This window comes from Equus quagga, chromosome 15 (assembly GCF_021613505.1).
Source record: "Equus quagga isolate Etosha38 chromosome 15, UCLA_HA_Equagga_1.0, whole genome shotgun sequence".
Classification (NCBI taxonomy): Eukaryota; Metazoa; Chordata; class Mammalia; order Perissodactyla; family Equidae; genus Equus; species Equus quagga.
Window position 1 is genome coordinate 68,456,069 of NC_060281.1, and position 20,197 is coordinate 68,476,265.

General features: G+C 45.5%; 1 protein-coding gene across 1 annotated transcript in view; it reads right to left on the reverse strand.

Moving 5' to 3' along the window:
• The window catches only part of LOC124227126 (transmembrane protein 132B), a 212,144-nt gene that overhangs the window by 23,796 nt on the left and 168,151 nt on the right, over nucleotides 1-20,197 (reverse strand). The window contains exon 5 of the mRNA XM_046641014.1: nucleotides 14,432-14,575. Within this exon, the coding sequence (XP_046496970.1) occupies nucleotides 14,432-14,575 (144 nt within the window). The remainder of the gene's footprint in view (nucleotides 1-14,431; nucleotides 14,576-20,197) is intronic.

Below are 20,197 nucleotides of genomic sequence, written 5' to 3' on the forward strand. Positions count from 1 at the left end.
GGCTGTCAAGAAGGACACACAGAAAGCCACTGGCCCCACGAGTGGCCTCCAGACACACAGATGGCTCCCAGCACGAGGCCGTCTACTGCCCTTTGTACAACTGTGCGCAAATGAAACGAAGTCAGAGTGTAACCCAAATATTTGTTAAATGTTAGACACAAAGGATGTCAGGAACTCACTGATTACTCACCTCTCTGAGCACAAACCTTGGGGTGAGCTACAGTTGAAACCCTTGATGATGGAAAGTGTTCAGTTGTCCGGAGCATTAAAAGACAACTTTATTAAATGGGCAACCGCTTGGGTCTGAGGACTTTAATTTTTAAAAAGAGCGTCTTAAACCAGGCTTTAGAAGTGGTCAAAAAACATAAGAAGCATTTTGGAGCAGAGCTCTTCAGGAAGGTTAACTCAGCACCACAGGGAGGAATGGAAGTCAGAAGAAATGCTGTGAAATCTGGGCTTTTCTTGGAGCATTTAAAGTTAAACTTTAAATGCTTCAATGGCAAATTAATCCAAGAGTAATTTAGAAGATGTAATCAGTAGAGAAGGAATACATGGAGTATATGAATATAAATGATCTTTTGCTGCTGGAAGCCCATCCCTCTTGAAATTGGATTGGAAGAGAGAAGAGGCTGTTTGATTAAGAAGCGACTGGGTAGCGCACGCCGTCCACTCCCTGAGAACTCTCGTTCCACTGCCTTCAGCTGAGACGGGATTTACATTTCCACCACCTGCAAAAGGCAGCGTTACTTTCTGCAAGTCTGTATCTGCCCAGCGATGTACATCAACAAAGCGCTCGTAAATTGCTCATGCTAAATTCCCCGCATATTTGGGGGAAACGTGTGAGGCTCTGAGAAGACGTCTCTCGTCTCTGCCCATCACGTCTGTGCTGTATGATCAACTCGTGGCTGGAAAAGGAGCTCCAGCTCTTCTTTAGGGGATTTCTGTGTCCGCCAGTTCCTAACCCAAGTGTATTTCTCTCTAGACACTTGAAATGTTTAAGAGAAAGAGGGCACATTTTTATCTTTGGAAGTGTGGGGACTGGAATTGGCCACCCCAAGATATGTCTCTTTGGCATGATGATTATTTGAGGATAGTTACTTTGCAGACAGGAAAGAAACTGAAAAGTAGAATTTACTTACCCTTTGTAAGAGACATTTAGATTGTAAAAGAACTCTCCATCTGTAAAGATATCTCTAGAAACTCTTAATCAATGGGGAGGCAAGGACTTAAATCTGCATTTGTTTATTGTGCTTGTCTGGTGACCTCCTGTGACTGACTTCCCTCCCCCTCCCAACGTTGGCATCTCCTTAAGGATTAAGCATCTTTCCTTAGGCTAGAAACTAATTGCTGCGCTCACCTGTGACCACCCAGCTCGAGACAATAGACTTGCCTCCTGCTACGCCCTCTGAGATAGCAGACCCACTACCCGCTGTGTCCATCAAGTGCTGTGCCGACAGGGCAGTCTTGTGACTACTGTGGGAAGGACATTTCAATCATATGTGAAACAGCCTGTTTGGGGGTATATAACCACTCTGTGCACCCCACTTCTTCGGTTCCCTTTCTTCCTTAGTAAAGAAAGGCCCTGGGCCATGGTCCTCATAAAGCTTTGTTTAATTTTCTCTTGCTATTCTGTCTCCTGTGAATTTAATTCGTTCTCCGGCCAGACGAGCCCACTTTGGATAGAGGAAATGTCTTCCTCCCCTACAGAAGATAATAATCTTAATCTCAGGATATGCTTCAAATAAATCAATTTACAGCTAATCCCAGAGGATGGGGAAAAGCCTGCCCCTGAAATGGCAGTCTAACCACTCCATGGGGCTCTGTTCACTATGAAATTGGGGCGCTCTCTGTAAAGCAGTGGCCGAGAGAGACAAGCTGCCTGGGGTCAAACCCGAGCCCCGACACTCACCAGCTGGGTGACCTTTATTTAGGTGCCATGTGTATCAGTTTACTTATCTGTAAAATGTGGATTTTAACAGTCAGGCCTCGAGGGGTTATTCTGAGTATTCGGTGAATTGACACACACGAGGAGCTCAATAAATGCTAGTTATCACATACCGAGTGAGGTTCTGAGGCCCATTTTGAAAAGCAAGTTTCCCAAGATCCCCCAGGGAGTGAGGGCTGAGGCAGGATTAGAACCCACATCTACCAGACTCCAGAGCCTGCCCCTCCTCCATGAGCAGGGGCATTATCTTCTGGTACCAATAAGCCCCCCTAGAGACTACCTTCAGTGTCTGTTCACAGAGCTTGTGGAGCACCTGCTCAGAGCTGGGTGACAGGGATGCACTGTGAGCAAAATGGACACGGTCCCGCCCCATCATGGAGCTGCCAGTTTAAAGACAAAGATGGATCAACAAACCAATAAGCCAACACATTATAACACCCGCAACCCCCCCTCCAATGGCAATGAACCAGTGCCCTGAATAGCACTTGCTCAATAAATGCACGTGGGAGACAACCGAGTAGGAAGAAGTGGACCCAAGCACAGACTGATCCATGCTGGGTTCATGCACTTTCCTTCTGGCCGTGAGGGGTCATCCATTCATTCTTCCAGCTGACATTTGCCAGAAGGTTGAGCTGCCAGACTCCGTGGGAGGGCTGGAGCTGGGAGATGGCCCTTAGACTTGGCTGCTGCCCCCAGGGAGCCCATTTTTTTCTCCAAATGACCATCACAAAGACATCTATTCTTCATGCTCTTGCTCTTAAATACTGAAGAAGGTGCAAATTCAGCTGCAACGAAAACATGTAAACTAGCAACTCACTTTGGTGCAAACGAGAAGACATAAATCTGAAATGCAAGCTCACCTGCTGCCCCACACCCCTAAGAAGGGCCTCAGGAACAGGCGTTGTCCCTACCGTGTGGTGCAAAGTCGGTCAACCTTCAGACTAACCATTAAATGCTCTGAGAGAGGCCTGACCCTCTAAGGAGTGCATTCTCCCGACGGGGCGACACCAGACGCGCCACAGAGACTCAAGCCTTTCTTCTCCTCTCCCCAACCAACATGAGGCTCCAGGAAGTCACAGCACATGGAGCTTTGCTACTTTTTGATATTATTTTTAAAGGTTTTTGAAGCTTATGCATTCAACAAATATTTGCTGAGGGTCCACTGCATGCCAGGGGCTGTTCTAGGTGGGAGGGAGTCAGCCCCAAACAAAATAGATGAAACCCCCTGCCCTCCCGAGGGGCCAGGCTAGAAGGTTTTCAACAGGCACGTCTGATGTTCAGGTGCCCGTCATCTAGGCACTGTCCCCAGTTCGGCGCCCGACCTCTGGTTTTTTCCTCTTTGGACCTACGCAGCTACCTTTCTGGCAGAAACTGACAAGCTGAACCTAAACTTCACATGGAAAGTCAAGGGACCCAGAATTGTCAAAACAAGCATGAAAAAGAATAACACAGTTTGAGGATTCACACATCCCTCTTACAGAACTTACTACAAAGTTATGGTAGTCAAGAGAATGTGGTACTGTCTTAAGAGACGTGGAGATCATTGGAATAGAATCAAGAGTGCCTAAATAAACCCTCATCTTTATGGTCGATTGATTTTCGGAAAGGATGCCAAGACAATTTAATGGGGAAAGAAGAGTCCAACAAAGGGTGCTGGGACAACGGGACAGCCATGTGCAAAACAGATGAATTTAGATGCTTGTCTCACACCACACACGAAAATTAGCTCAAAATGGATCATAGACCTAAATGTAAGAGCTAAACTATAAAACTTTTAGAAGGAAATATATGAGAAAATTATTGTGATCTCAGGCTAGGCAATTATTTCTCGGATACAAGAGCACAAGCATAATCTGTAACAGCAAAAAATTGATAACCTGGACCTTATCAAAATGAAGAACTTCTGCTCTTCAGAAGACCCTATAGGACATGGAAAAACCAACCACAGACTGGAAGAAAATATTTTCAAATCACATATCTGACAAAGGAATTGTAATCAGAAAATGAACTCTCAAAACTCAATAGTAAAAACCAAAACAAAACAAAAAGATTAGCAACAGATGTTAGCTCAGGTGCCAATCTTTTTTAAAAAAGCAACCCAGTAATAAAATGGGCAAAAGATCTGAACAACCATGTCACCAAAGATGTGTGGGCAGCAAATAGCACATGAAAGGATGTTCAACATCATTACTCTTCAGGGAAATGCAAATTAAAACCCAAATGGCATACCTGTCCATACCTAATAGAATGGCTAAAATACAAAAGACTGACCATACCAAGTGTTGACAAGGATATGGAGGTACTGGAACTCTCAGACCCTGATGGTGGGAATGTAAAACGGTGCAACCACTTTAGAAACCAGTTTGGCAGTTTCTTAGAAGGTTCAACATACATTTATCATCTGATTCCACTTGTCTACTATCAGAGAAATGAAAGCTTATGTCCAGACAAAAGCGTGAATGAATGTTCATAGCAGTATTAGTTGTAAGAGCCCCAAATTAGATACAACCCAAATGTCCATCAACAGATGGATAAGCTGCAGATATTCACACGACAGAATACGGCTCAGCAGTAACAACACGGGTGAATCTCAAATTAATTATGCTGAGTGGAAGAAGCCAGACAAAAGAAGAGAACACACTTTATACGATTCCACTTACATAAAACTCTAGAAAATGAAAATGAATCATCAGTGACAGAGAGAAGATGCGTGTTTGCTGGGGGATGAGTGCAGAGGGTCAGGGACCACAAAGGGGAGATTTGGGGTCAAGGATGTGGTCACCATCTTGATTTGGTGACGCACGGTTTGGTACCTCAAATGGTACACTTTAAATATGCGTAGTTTATTGCACGTCAATTACACCCTTACAGAGCTGTTAAAAAGAAAAACGGTAGAGTGTGCAGCAGCGTCGACACGTTGCTTTTGTACCTAAATCCATTCATACCTCTATCTAGAGCTTACAGCTAAATGATCCTTTAACTTCTAACATTTGCTTAAGCGATTTGAGTTTCTTCGGGAAACCCAATGAATTTGGTATGAAGCTGATACATTCTGCTCGCCATCAAAGCTGCGTGGCAGGACGTTAAGTTGTGAACCAAGCTCTGAAACATCATGTCCCCTTCCCTCCCACTGAACACAAGACAAGTGTGTCTCCAGGAGACACAGGGCCCAGGGGCCGTGGTTGGCCTGCCCGACACCCGAGACCCATTCACAGGCCCAGGACTCTGGTCAACCCGACCCTGGAGCCAAGCAGGGCCTGATGGAGAAGCACAGACGAAAGGCCGCGGGAGAGGAGGGAGGGGGCTCCTGGCGTGTTTGCTGGGGGAGGGGAGCGGGGAGGCTGACTGGCTTACTCTACTCGTCCCAGGACTTCTCTGCACTGTGCAGAGACGATTCCAGGATGCCAGTTCTTAATTAGGGATGCCGAAGATGACAGGAACAGAAGATGGAATTAATCCTGAAATCCGAGTGATACTGACAGGAACAAAAGGTTGGGAAGCGGCAGTCTCTCTCCTCTGGCCAACAGGAAATACGTGATGCGTCTCCAATTAGAACGGAACAATGCAAGTCCAAATTACCAGCATAAAGAGGACAAAATTAGGCAATAACATCCAAACTGCCTGACAACTTATTCTTAGCTGCCTGGTTCCTGGTGCTGGGAGAAGGAAAGAAAATTCATGCCCAGAAATAGAATAGAATACAAACAGTAGGATTTTTTGTAGGAATTTTGGCCAAGTATTGTTAAAAGAGAAGGAAATAGTCTTAAATCTCTTTGGAATTTCTCTACATCTCCTTCTACGTAAAATGGGGTTCCGTCCGAGAGTTTCTATGGAAGCCCACTGGAGCCACAGCAGATGAGGACACTTTCAAGGTAAGTCAGTGCGGACAGACTGTTCTGAACCCGCTTCCTCTGCTCCGTCAACCCCGTGGGGCCTCACCACGTCCTCAGTCCCACCCCCACCTGTGACTGGGGCTCCGGTTTCCACGTGGTTTCCCTGCCCCCACAGCGCTCCACCCGGAGGGGGTCAGACTGATAGCCCCCGGCGCAAAATCTGCTTGCAGAGCTCTTACAATTGAATGACTTGCCACAGTAAAAAGTCAAAAATATTGCATGAAAATCTGGATTTCTGGAAACATCTGTCTTTAAATGAGAGAAGAAATAGGAAGGCACTGTTTGTCCACTTTTTGGTACTGTGAACTTAGACATGCAGTGGACTAAAGTTTCTTCAAAACCCACTGGGTACAGACGCTTAAACCTCTCCGTGCCTCAGTTTCCTGAGCTGTGGAATGGGGTGACGCTTGCACCCGCCTCGTGGGGGGCTGTGTGGGTCGAAGGCTGCGATGCACTTAAAACAAGAACAGGGCCCAGCACAGCGTCACTGTCGCTCGGGTCGTAGTTGTCACTGATCACTCTAATGGACCCTGGGGACAGCAGGAGAAGTGAGCTCAGACCCTGGCCGCAAGGGGCAAAGGCGTCAGCCAGCACAAGGATGTCCGATGTGCTGAGTCCCTCGCACGGGCACCTTCACAGGTGAAACACGGAGGGGAGGACCCTGGGGTGGGGGAGAACGGCGGGAAGGAGGTGGCTGCACAGAGGAGGGGCGTCTGAGCCGAGCCCGGAGGACGACTGGGATTCCTCCAGGCACAGGGATCGGGGAGGGGACGCGAGGCAGAGGAAACAGCACGAGCTCAGGAGAAAGGTACGCAAAACCTCACAGAGGAAGGCAGAAATCAGAGAAGGAGAGAAACCAAGCCCAGATGAGACTCTGGATCCAACCTCACCTGAAGTCATCATGCCTCTTTTAGTTGCATGAGTCAATAGATTGCCCCTTTTTTGGCTTAAGACAGTTGGATTTGGGTTTCTATTACTTGCAACCAAACTTTAAAAAACTCACCAATGCAAGACTTCACCCCAGGCCTGCTAGATCCCACTACCGACCACATCTGTCAAATCCCAGCCACCTGAACAGTGACGTCTCTTGCTCAGTGACGTCAGCTCAACTGTGCCTCTAAGGACCATATTCAGGACACACCCACCTTCCACCTCATCCTCTCTATGAATCCAAGCCCTCAAGGAAAATTGGGTCACGTGGACTTCTGTAGGAGCTGTGTAACAACCGAGGAAATGCAGGGCTCTATCAAAGCTGCCGATGCCTCCGGAGGTGATTTCAGGCTCCGTCTAAGAACCAGCTTCCCACACATTGCTCAGCAAGCAGCAGAAAACTTCATATTTTTCCTGACAGCCCATCCACTGCCTACCCCTACCCCTCAACCAGACCAAGTTTGGAAATAAGATCCTTCCTGGGGGCAGAGAAGGCTTTAAAATGCTAATGCCCTTTTATGAGGCCTTTAGCATCTCATTATTGCAAGTCCGGCTGACACCAGAAGGCTGGAAACTTAATTACTGCAGCCAAAAGTTGGGGGGCACCATCTTCAAGATCAGCATGAGTTGACATTTTTCTTCAGACGTGAATGAGTTCTTACCCTGCTGACGCTGTATGGCTGGCTTCTGTGGTTCTCGAGATAATTCATTGACAAACAATACAATTACCAACACAGAAAAACACGAGGCCATTGGGGCCGGCCCAGTGGCCTAGCGGTTAGGTTCACACACTCTACTTTGGCGGCCCGGGGTTCACAGGTTCAGATCCTGGGTGGGGACCTACATAGCACTCATCAAGCCAAGCAAAAAGAGGAAGATGGGCATCAGATGTTAGCTCAGGGCCAATCTTCTTCACCAAAAGAGAAAAGAAAAAAACATGAGGCCATCACTTAGAAAGATAGACTTTCATACATTAAATCATAATTACAACATGAAAATTGCATTTTTCTTCCTTCCTCTGAAGACCTTTAAAGAAACCTAGCAAAGAAAAGAAAACATGGTGTGGGAGGCAGCATAAAGACTCCCAAAGACGTCCACATCCTAATTCCCAGAACCTCTGAGTATGTTACCTTACACAGTGTTGTGGGTTGAATTGTGGCCCCGAATAGATACATCCCAGTTGTAGCCCCTGGTATCTGTAAACGGGACCTTATTTGGAAACTAGGTCTTTGCAGATGTAATTAAGTTAAGCCTCTTGAGATGAGACTGTTCTGAATTAGGGTGGCCTCTAAATCCAATGACAAGTGTCCTTAGAAGAGAAAGCCATACGACACACAAGGGCAAGACCATGTGGAGACGGAGGCGGAGATGAGAGCAAGGCTGCCACAAGCCAAGGAAGACCTGGAGCCACCAGGAGCTGGAGAGGCAGGAAGAACCCTCCCCGAGAGCTTCTGGAGGAAGCGGAGCCCGGCCCACACCTTGACTTCAGACTTCTGGCCCCCAGATCTGTGAGAGAATACATTTACGTTGTTTTAAGCTACTGAGTTTGTGGTAACTTATTACGGCAGCTCTACAAAACTAAAACATGTGCCAAAGGGGCTGTGCAGATTTAATTGAGATAAGGATCTTGAGATGAGAGGATTCTCCCGGGCTATCCAGGTGGACTTAAGGTGGTCACAGAGGTCCTTATTAGAGGGAGGCAGGAGGGTCAGAGGCAGAGAAACACTATGATGATGAAACCACAGGTGAGAGAGAGAGAGAGATTTGAAGATGCTACGACGCTGACTTTAAAGATGGAGGAAAGGGCCACAGCCAAGAAGAGCAGGCGGCCTCTAGAAGCTGGAAAAGGCAAAGAAACAGGTTCTCCCCTAGAGCTTCTGGAAGGAATGTGGCCCTGCCGACCCATTTTAGACTCCTGACCTCCAGGACTGCAAGAGAATAGATGGGTGTTTTATGCTACTGAGTTTGTGGTAATTTGTTACAACAGCAAGAAGAAACTAATACGCACGCCTTCCAGGTGACGAGGATGAAAACAAAGGCTTTTGCAATCTCAGAATAAGCCCATGATCCGCTGACTCCCTGATGGGAAGGCCATAGGAATTATACTTTGCTACTTGGGCAGTCATGCATGCCCTTAGAGAAGGACCACCCGAGATGCACGGCGGCTGCAATCAGAGGCTCTGGGGCCAGCCTGCCCGGGTGGGAACTCCGACCCTGACATTCACCGCTCAGGTAGTCACTTCACCCTCCACGCGCCATTTCCTCATGTAGAAACTATTCTAGAAGGGGAGTGTTACCTACCTTCAAGGCTTTTTGTGAAGACGAAATGGGTCGATATTTCTAATGTCCTTATTAATAATCCTTGTCAATAAGTTTTCAACAAATGTTACTATTAATCCTCATTAGCTGAGCTGTACGCTCACGAGGACAGAACACAGATGCCCTGCACGTTTGTAGCTCCGGAAGCGCCTTCTGTACGCCTCCACAAGGAGATGATCAACAAGCATTTGTGGAATAAAAACCTTCTCCTGAGAACAGAAGAAGGCTTGGCTCATAGCATCAGGTCCAGGTCTCCACCCAGTGCCAAGGCCCTTTGGCGACAGACCTCCCACCTCTCTCTGAAGATTCCCAGCAACAGGAAATTCCCTGGAGATGTTCTGATAACCACACTTGCCTAGTAGCTTGTTCCACCTCTGGGAAGCTCCAGCATTCATTCATTCATCCTTCATTTGTTAATATACTCAACAAACATTTATTGAGCTCCCACTGTATTCCAGACCCTGCTTAAGACTGTGGACAGAATAGTCAATGAAACAAAGCTACCGTAGGCCTTACAATCAAGTAGCAGTTAAAATACACAGATATGAGGAGCTGGCCTGGTGGCGCAGCGGTTAAGTGCACACATTCCACTTCAGTGGCCCAGGGTTCGCCAGTTTGGATCCCAGGTGTGGGTCTATGCACCACTTGGCACGCCATGCTGTGGTAGGCATCCCACATATAAAGTAGAGGAAGGTGGGCATAGATGTTAGCTCAGGGCCAGTCTTCCTCAGCAAAAAAAAAAAAAAAAAAAAGGAAGATTTGCAGCAGATGTTGGCTCAGGGCTGATCTTCCTCAAAAAAAATAAACATTTATATATACAGATATGAATATGGATATTGATATGTAAATATAGATGTAGATATACAGATATAATGTTGATTGATATATTACAGATCAAGCACTGTGTGACTCCCTTTATATAGACACCCTTATTTAATCATCCCCCTAACTCCATGCTGGGGTTTTATGACACGCGGATTTAACAAATGGTAATTCAATTATATGTGTTTAGAATAACTTTAGGTTGCTAACTGACAGCACTTCCATCAGAAGATGTGAAAAACTAAAAGAAAGAGGAAAATGTCTCTTACCTTTGACTCCCCCATATCTAACTTATGGAGACTCTCCCCGAGATTCCCTTTAAAACGAACCCTTGCCCTGCAACGCCCCAGGAAATCCAGCCACAGCTCAACTGCAAGGAGAAATGTTTTTAAATCTCAACTGTCTTTTGAATGTTTTGAACCCACGTATTCTTGAAAGGATTTTCAAGGATTATCTTGATCATCGATAGTTCTGCCTTATCCACTGACTTTAGGACAAGTCTCTATTGATGGTTCCTCCCCCTTGTATCACTATCATCCTTATTTCACAGATGAGGCCACTGGGCTCAAAGATGGTAAGCAACTTATCCGAGGTTAAACAGCAAGGAAGGTGGAGTCAGGATTTGAGTCGACACCGTCTTTCTCAAAGCTTAACCAAGAAACTCAGCACCTCTGCGTTCTTTTCCTTCATATTGAGCTAGAGCGGCTCCCTTTGAACTTCCACTCTTGGAATCCAAAAAGCACACATCTACTCAACCTTCTGCATGACGGCCCTTGAAAGGCTTGAAAAGACCTGCCACGTCCCCCTCTTCACCTCACCCCTGGGCCCTTTCTTCTCATCACCAGGCTCAATGCTCACAGCTCCTTCAATCATTTCTCCTGTGATTTCATTTCAAGGGCCCTCAGCCCCCCAGACACTTTGGAGCAGAACACAATCCCATTTCCAGTGTTCCTCTTATGGCCTAGAAAGATACAGATCCTCTGTCACTGTGACAGAGCAAGATCCGTCATCTGTCACTGATTTTTTATAGAGACCGGGGTACAAGAAATGTCTCACTTTCCTCTGAAATCTATCGAAAACCGGCAACAAAAGTGTGACAAGAAGTGACAACTGTCCCTCAGCCCCCATGTGGGAGACAAGAGGGAGGGGTGGAGACTGTGGTGATCTGGAGGGCACAGGCCTCAAGCACAGGGGCATCCTCTAGTCGGCTCCAGGTGAGGGTCACAGGGAGCAATGCGGACCCGGGGCTACTTGACCTTGTGATTTTCATAAGAAGCTGGAAATCCAGATTTCTATGTGAATTTGCCACTTTTTACAGGATGGCAACAAATTAAATAATAACACACATACACATACACACCTCTGAGCCAGATCCAGTCTGTAGTCTGCCTGCCTGTGACCTCTGTTCTGGGATCATGTACCATTAATGGCAATGAAAATCTCACTAACCTGTGGCAGCCTCTTCAAACAGTTGATTCATTAGATCTCACTATCAATAAAAGTGCCAAGACCTTGCGCGCGTGCATGCACACACACACATAAACACTACTATCAAGACGCATCCTCCACTACCAGAAGTAGTAGTGGTCAACTTAAAACTTGACATTTCTCCTGAAATCGGGGGCCAATTTGCTTTAACTATACTCAGTTAGTTGTCTGTTTGCAAAAGTAGTTAGATAATGCAGTACTAAAGCCACCTAGAGATAACGTCTCTGATGCCTGGGTCACCATGGTAACAAGCGCTTAAGTTTTTCATGAACTGAGAGTTGACTATTTGTCCAGTTGAGGCCAGTCGAGACCTCCCGCTCATCAACTGGGTCTGCACAGATGACTGACAGGTGATCCTTTGACATCAAGGAGCTGAAAGCTCCACCCTGAACTTATGGTAATGCCGCCATTTTGTGAACACGCATCCTATGAAGAGCCAAGAAGCTTGACCACACTTGCACGGATCATCAGTTACCTGCCTTCTCCTCACCTCCAGTCATCTATTCCCACACTTCAGGCCACCCTGCCCCTTAATCCCATAAATATCCCTAACCCCCATTTGGAGGGAGGCAGATTTGAGATTTGGTCTCCCGTCTCCTCACTTGGCTACCTTGTGAATAAACCCTTTCTCTGCTACAGCCTCCTTGTCTCAGTGATTGGCGTAATCGTGTGGCAGGCAAAACAGACCTGGTTTGGTAACACTGCCTCCCAGCCTTTCCAGATTAGGCCAAGCTTCCAGTCTTTCGAGATCATTTATGTTCTCAGATTCTGTCCTCCAAAAGTCATTCAATCCTGAGTCAAAGAAGCCAATTTGTTTGTTTGCCACCACAATTTACATCTTCCCAAGTTCATACTTTCTCCTTACTAAATCATGGTCCCAATGCATAGAATTTCAAGGCATGAAGATCCTTGGTGAACCCTGCAAGATTCTCCCTGGGGATCACACAGCATTTTATGCACCATGAAGAAGTGACTGAGTGACAATCCCACAGACTAAGGGGGTCTCTCTGTGGGATGCTAATGAATGTGCCACTCGTTTGGGAATGCCCCTGGGATGATGCTGAAGCCAGTGCACAGCTCTGCAGATGGCGCTGCTTGTCTTAGTGCTGTGGCAAAATTTATTACAAGTATTGACACTGAAGCCATAACAAATGCACCATAGCCAATCAACTAATCCTCTCAACGGACCCAGCCCCAGGATTTGCAGCAGAGCCTGGACTCCCCTCCAAAAGCCTGAAAGCAGCTCTGAGCTTGGTGATCTGCACACTCTGGTCTGCTCCTCTGAAAATCGGGTCATAATTTGCTAGGAGAAAGTCCCATCTCCATGAGGCCACAGAAGTGACAGCTGAGCAAAAACTATCGTCTTGCAAAGCAATCTGTCTATCAGGCCGGGCAGAGGATGATTTCAGCACATTTCTGTGTGGGGACACAACGAAGTATAAGGCAATGGTGGGATCCGTGGACTTGGACCCGCCTCTACAGGGTAGGGCTCTCCAGGGCAGGAGGGGGGCCCCCACCCTGTGGGACCCCACAGCAGCCTCTCAGGTGGGAACAAGGCTTAGGGAACTGCAGCAGGGAGCCATTTGTTGGAGCCGGTGACAGCATAATCACACAGACACCATGTCCCTATGCCATCACCAGTGTCTCCCTTCTGGAATGACAGGGGGACATAATGTAAATAATGTGTGTTGTCAAGGGCAACCAAGGGCAATGTATCGTGAGTACTTCTCATTCTGATGAGCTTGCATGACCTGGCTCAGATCCTTCTAAACTCTGAATTTAGAAGGCTTTAGATTTGTTTAATCAAACCTGCCCAAGGAGTACAAGGCCTGCCAGGAGCCCCAGGGCAAGGCTGTGTGTACTTTGAAGCTAGTCCACCTTCTGTCTCGGGGGAGAATTAGCATTCCAAGCCCAGGAAACAGGCTATGCCAAATTTGGGTTTCCCAAGGACTAATTTTTTTTAATTAGGCCTCACAGACACATCAATTCTTCTTTATTAAAACCATTTTTGGCTTAAGGCACAACCTCCTGTAGGTCACAATTAGAAGAAATCGGGTCCTGCCGGATCTTTTCTCCCACAGGGAAAACCCTACAGGCTTTTCTGTCTGCCACGAAGCTCCTCAGACTGGCACCAAGTTCCATCTAAGCTCTAAACAGGAGCCGGAGGAACGTGAGGAAGGACAGGACTCAGCATGATTGCATTTTCTAAAACGAATGAATAGATACAGCCAGGGCTATCTGAGCAACCTCAAGGAGAAAAGATGGTTCTAAAGATTTAAATCCTGTCTCCTTGAGTTCTCTGCTGCAAAAGGAAACGGCCAACCAGCGTGCCAAGAAAAAATAGGCAGAAACTAATGTTGGTGGCTCAAACAGACCCTTGCAAAGAACTTGAAAAAATCCATGGGCTGGTTCCTGGCTGAATTGGGCTCATAAATACAGTTAATTAGAATGAAGAACCAAGCAGAAATGTCCCATGGCCAGACTTCCCAAATTGTGTGCTGTATCCCACTAGAACTCGAATTAAGTTAGGTGGGACATGGATGAAGTTTTTTTTAATGTAATAGTCATTTATTTTAATGTATGTTAACAAAAAATTAGTACATCAAGCTCATGGATTGTACTGTCTTATAATGAGGCAAAATTAGTATTTAAGTTTGAAAAAGTGAGGCATTTAAAGAAAATCTATTGAGTAAATAATGTTATTTGACACAGGAAGTTGGCAAAAATTGAAAAGATTGCATGTAGATTGCTAAAATTAGGGAAATATTGTCCTACAAGCCAAAGGAGGGAAGAAAATTATTTCTGCTGGAGATTAAGGCCAGGGGACCCATTCCAGGGGACGGAACAGCACCCCCGCGCAGCCTCCTCCAGCTCCCAGGGGTGCGCCTGCCATCAGTCACTCACTCCTTAGGGTGGTTATCCGGGCTCCAGCCCTTCAGAGTCTGGGACGCCCAGTCAGAACAAGACCTGGGACAGAAGAAGGGGCCCCCAAAGCCCTGGCAGCTGGGAGACCCGTAGGTCCAGCGGGCTGTACCTTGATGACGTCTTCGTCCGCAGACCTGCATTCCACAGACTCCGACACGTCGACCACAGAACCGTCCTCTTGAACACCCACGACCTTGACGGGAACCGAAACAGCCTTTCCGGTGAGAATGGCCGTGTTCAGCACCTCCGTGTCCTACGCAGGAGAGGAGAGGGCACATGTCAGCAAGCAGGCGGACCTGGGAGCAGTGGGGCACTGACCATGCCACCGACTGCCTTGTTCTTGCTCTGCAGTTTAAAAACCTGTGAATGGATGAAGTCACGAGGCCAACAAAGCAAAACGGAAACTCCGAACAGTCGGCGGCTTTGCATGGCAGACTGACCAGCAGGCCTGAGAGCTGGACCTTCTCAGTCCCCAGGAGCTGGGTCATGTCACGACCCCCGACGTCCCCTCCCCTCCCTCATTCCGCCCCCCACCCACTGTCCTACAGACACGTCTCGCACACAGCACAAGAGTTCTTTTCAACGGTTTCCAAATCTTGGCTACAGGTTCACTTGGGAAATTATTGCCTAATTTTCTGCATTTATTAGCCTCGTGGATGTAGCCTTCACTTTGGTGTCAAATTAGGAAAGAGAACAGCACGCAGACGGAAGAGAAGCAGTCACAGAGCATAAACCTCTGCCCCCTGAGCTGACCCCAGCACCCTCGCTTCCCCCGACCTCCAATGACCCCGAGGTTTCCCTCCAAACTGGGAACTTTTAAACGTTGACGTCATGGTAGCTTCTCTCCTTCTCTGACACCCTGGGGTCCTGCAGGCTCTGTTTCTATAGCTTATCTCCACTCTGCCAAATTCTTGCCGTCCCCCTGACCAGCTCCTCCCCCGAGGGAGTGTCCTCTCACTGGGACGGCCACAGCGCCCCCCACTCGTCTCCCTGTGTCCACTCTCTTCACAACAATAATTTTTTAAAATTTCAATATAATTCAGATAATTTCTCTCCTAGATTAATACTCATCGAAAGTGTCCTATTATTCTCAAGATAAAGACCAAATTCGCAGACACGAGTGACCTGACTTCGGCCACCTCTCCAGCCCTCTCTGCCGCTTCCCGCTGTCCTGGTCCAGCCTCCCAGACGTCTTCTCAGTTCTCCCAGCAGTGCGATCACATCTAGGCCTTCTGCTCGGACACATGCAGAGCTCCTGACCCAAAACACGCCTCCCTGTTCCTTCCATCCTTCAGATCTCAGTGTAAATGTCCGCTTCTTCCAAGAAGCCGGGCTCTTCTGCCCCCAACAGTGTGAACTCGCACCCCACTGGCATTTCTCACAGCACCTAGTCTGCCCTGCCTGCCAATGACCACGGATGCTCACTATCTGCTTATTTTGTGTTGATGTTTTAATCTCTGACTGCCCATTAGATTGTAAACTCCCCAAGGGTCTGCGCCATCTTTGTTCCGACCTCCACCGCATCCGAGGAGCCTGGACGGTATCTGGCATGTGAGGAGCCGTGCAGGAGAGAGGTCGGGTGCACAGGCTCTGGGGCTGGACTGTCTGAGTTTGAAAAGAACTGGAACATAGTGAGCAACAAGAGCTTAATAATGACAGCTATTCCCGGAGGGGCTTTAAAACATTCACTCCAAGAATGAATTAAAGAACCTCTGAGCAGGTTCACAGAGGGTTCTGGAGGAGATGCTACTCCCACACTTGGCTGTAGAGAAAGAGTCAACCAGAGAAGCTGGTGGACAAGGGATAACACAGCTGAGCAATGAGAGTCACCAGCATTCACCGATGGGCCCCAACAGAATTGACCAAACAGACCGTTATCTCGAGTCTCCTTTCAAGCGTGGAGTCCCCAGTCTCAGCACAAGCAGCAAGTGGGTTCAACATTCAGTTTTCTAAATCAGTCCCTCATTCTCCATCCCAAGAGGTGAGTCAGCGAAGGAGGAGGAGGAGGAGGAGCAGAGGGAGGAGAGGAAGAAGGAGAAGGAGGGGGAGAAAGTAGGGCAGGAGAAAGAGGGGTTGTAAGCACCTGACATGTAATCAATTGCTCATTCAGTTTTCTCAACAACCCTCTGAAAGTAGTTACTAGTATTATTCCCAGTTTATAGATTACCTGTTCTTCATTGATAGTAAACCTGCAAATAATAGCTACTTGTCAGTATAAAACATCAACTTTGAATGAATACTTGAAAATAATGCCAACCCAATCTAAGAAAAATGAAAAAATAAGTTTCGGGGTTTTTTTTTACCCGTGTCCTTCCCTCTGGATAGAACAATCTCAAGGAGATAAATCTGAAAGGATGTGACTATAATCCATGTTCCTGAGAATACCATTCGCACCAGGCAGATGAACTATGTGTACATTTACATTTAAGGCGACCGCGAGGACAGGAAGCAGGAGGCACTGTGGAAGTTGAGATAAGAAATCACCAAAGGTGGGATAATGGGATGGATGTGGGAATAACCACAGTGTGCACAGAGAAAAGAGACTGCATCATGGTTCCAGAACAAATTGTTAAATTCAACTCATAATCCCATTGAAACTATCAATGTGGGTGTTGTCTGTGTGTGATGGACAGGCATTAATTTTGAGCGTCCATAGATGCTGAACATTCGTCCTTCCCTCTTTTTTTTAATGATGACATTTCATTTTTCCTTCGGGTACCATCCCGCTCTGCCTCCAATGAATGCAGCTGGGATGGCACTGACCCCAGACCACCAAATCAGGCTTCACAGATGAGCACGTGAACCAAATGCGGCCAATTAACGTATTCCAGCCCCACGTCCACAACGACTGAGTCAAGTGAAACCCAAACAAGGGGAATCAGAGTCAGGAGTAGGAGAGAGACCGGTTCCTGGGAAAGATGTCTGAGTTCCTGAATCCAGCTACATCCGTGTTTGTTACCTTCGGAAATTCAGATATATAAGATGAACTGTTTTACTTAAGCCAGTTTTCATTGGGTTTTTGTCACTTGTTACTGAAAGTCTTGACTCACACACATGAGACTAGGCAACATGCGAGACCCTAGAGAAAGAGAAAAGACTAAAACAAAATCAATCTCTACCCTGTAGAAGCTCCCAACCTTCCAAGAAGACATTACAATTAGTTTCCCAAACTGAATGTCAATAGAAGTGACTTTATTTTTCATAACAACAAATCACAACTGATCAAAGCTTGTGCATTTATTTCTCATGTCTTTGCAACTATGCTTCCTCCTTCAGCCTTTTCATGTGTGGCTGAGATTTTTGCAACCATGTTTTCCAGTGTCCATCAACAGCAGCTCAAAAATCCCAAAGGCAATTCTTACCTGCCTCTGGCACAATAAGAAAGCAATTTATCATGTTAAATATTACATTTAAATCATCCCCTGGTGCCAGAGACTGCTAAAAATTCACCATCTATCAAAATATAAGTCTTTTATTCTGCTCCTATTTGTACCAGCTCTGGGCTTTATGTCTTGAAAGCACATTTATATTCCTTTATGAAGATGAGTTTCCATTAATGTTGCACATTAGAGTGATTTCAGCAAAAACAGCAAAGTAAGGAGATCTGAAAATTCTCTTCTCCATAAAAGCAATGAGAAAATCGGCCCAAAAAAGTCAAAATTAACTTTTTCAGAACTCTGGAAATCAAACAAAGGCTTATGCAACCAAGAGAGTATTTATTCAAGAAAAATGGCTGAAAAACAGAGAATTTGTGGCATTTTAATTTGACTTCCCCTACTCTCCAGCTCTGTAGTAGCTTTGAAAAATAACAGCCCACGTTCAGTAAAACCCAGCAGTCCAAAAGCCACTGGAGAGAGCAGATCAGGGCTGGAGACCTTTCAAAAGCTCCTTCCTAAAGAACTGCCATTATTTGACTTGTCTGGTAGTTCCCTGGAAGGTCCCACTTGCAAGACTGTCAGTATTTGACCTGACTCTGAGCTTACCCAGTGTGAGAAGCTTTTTCCCTAGAGATATTTACTAAAGGCAACTACAGGCAATTATTTAACTTCATAGCTGCCTGAAGCAGTAGATAACAGTTGGGGCAAACAACAGATTAATCAAAAAGCTTAAAAGGAAAAGATGAGAAATGAGATGTCCAGAGAGGCTATGAAAAGCTTTTAAATATTCTGGGGAATCTATAAGACTTTGCTCATACTTAGGACTGTGTGCATGCCCAGGACTGTGTTTATACTCAAGAAAGACCTGAAAAAGCTCTAAGATGTCACCTCTGGTTGACCTTGAGATTCTGTGAAAGCTAAGGTAGAGTCGTCAAATGCTAGGCTGAGTATTGAAAGCATGTCCCAACACACACAGAGGTCCTTGGTAAAGACTGGGACACACTGATTCCAGGTGTCTAAGGAATCTCTGCCCAATCATTGGCTGATCACCAAGCCAATCAAACAGAGACTTGAGTGGGCACACACAGCAAAGAATGGACACTTTACAGAATTAGTTCACCAAAGTCACTAAACAAACAAACTACTACCACAACTATATAAGACATCAAAAACAAACCCAGGGAAGGGGAGATAATATGATTTCAGAATTGCTACATTATATTATTTAAAATATCCACTTTTCAACCAAAAAATTAGGAGACATGCAAGAAAACAAAAAGGATGGACCAGTCACAGGACAAAAAGCATTCAACAGAAACTGTCCTCGAGGAAGCCCAGATGTTGGACTTACTAGACAAAGGTGCAAAGATTTTAAATCAGCTATTTCAAATACATTCAAAGAACTAAAGAATTCATATCTAAGGAACTAAAAGAAAGTATGAGAAAGATGGCTCAGCAAAGAGAGAATACCAATAAAGAGACATAAATTACGAAAAATTATGAAAAAAAAGAATCAGATGGAAATTCTGGAGTTGAAAAGTACAAAACCCGAAATGGAAAATTCACTAGTATGTTCTCCAATAAGAATGGAACGAAAGTAGAAAGGGATGAGAGGAGGAAATGTGGGAAATCCACAAATGTGTGGAAAATAAACAGCATCTTTTTAAACAACCAATGGTTCAAAGAAGAAATCACAAGGGAAGTTAGAAAAATGCTTTGAGATTAGGTAAACAAAACACAACATACCAAAACTTATGAGATGCAGAGAAAGTAGTACTTAGAGAGAAATTCATGGCTGCAAATGCCTGTATTATAAAAGAAGAAACAGCTCAAATCAATAACCTGACCTTCCACCTTAAGGAACTAGAAAAAGAAAAGCAAACTAAACCCAAAATAAGCAGAAAAAAGAAGAAAACAAAGACTAGAGTTCAAATAAATGATATAAGGAATATAAAATCAAGAAAATTAAAGCAAAAGTAAGTTATTTGGAAAGATTTTTAAATGGACAAGCCTTTAGTTAAACTGATGAGAGAGGGAGAAAGAGAGAGAGAACTCAGATTTCTAAAGTCAGGAGTGAAAGCGGGGCCAAACTTAACAGGGAAAAAAATTATAGAGGAATACCAGAGCAATAGTATGCTAAAAACTAGATGGCCTAGATGCAAAAGGACAAATTCCTGGAAACATGCAAACTACCAAAACAGACTTAAAGAAAAATCCAAATTTCAATAGACCTATAACAGATAAAGAAGTTGAACTAAAAATCAAAAAACTTCCTGGAAAGAAAAGTCCAGTTCTAGATGGCTTCACTGGTAAAGTCTAACAAATGCTTAAAGAAAAATTTAACACTAATTTTCAGAAATTCTTCCAAAAATTAGAAGAGGAAATTGTTCCTAACTTATTATATAAGATCAATATTACCCTGATAACAAAACTAGACAAATACATTACAAGAAAAGAAGACTACAGACTAATATCCGTAATGAATATAAATGTAAAAA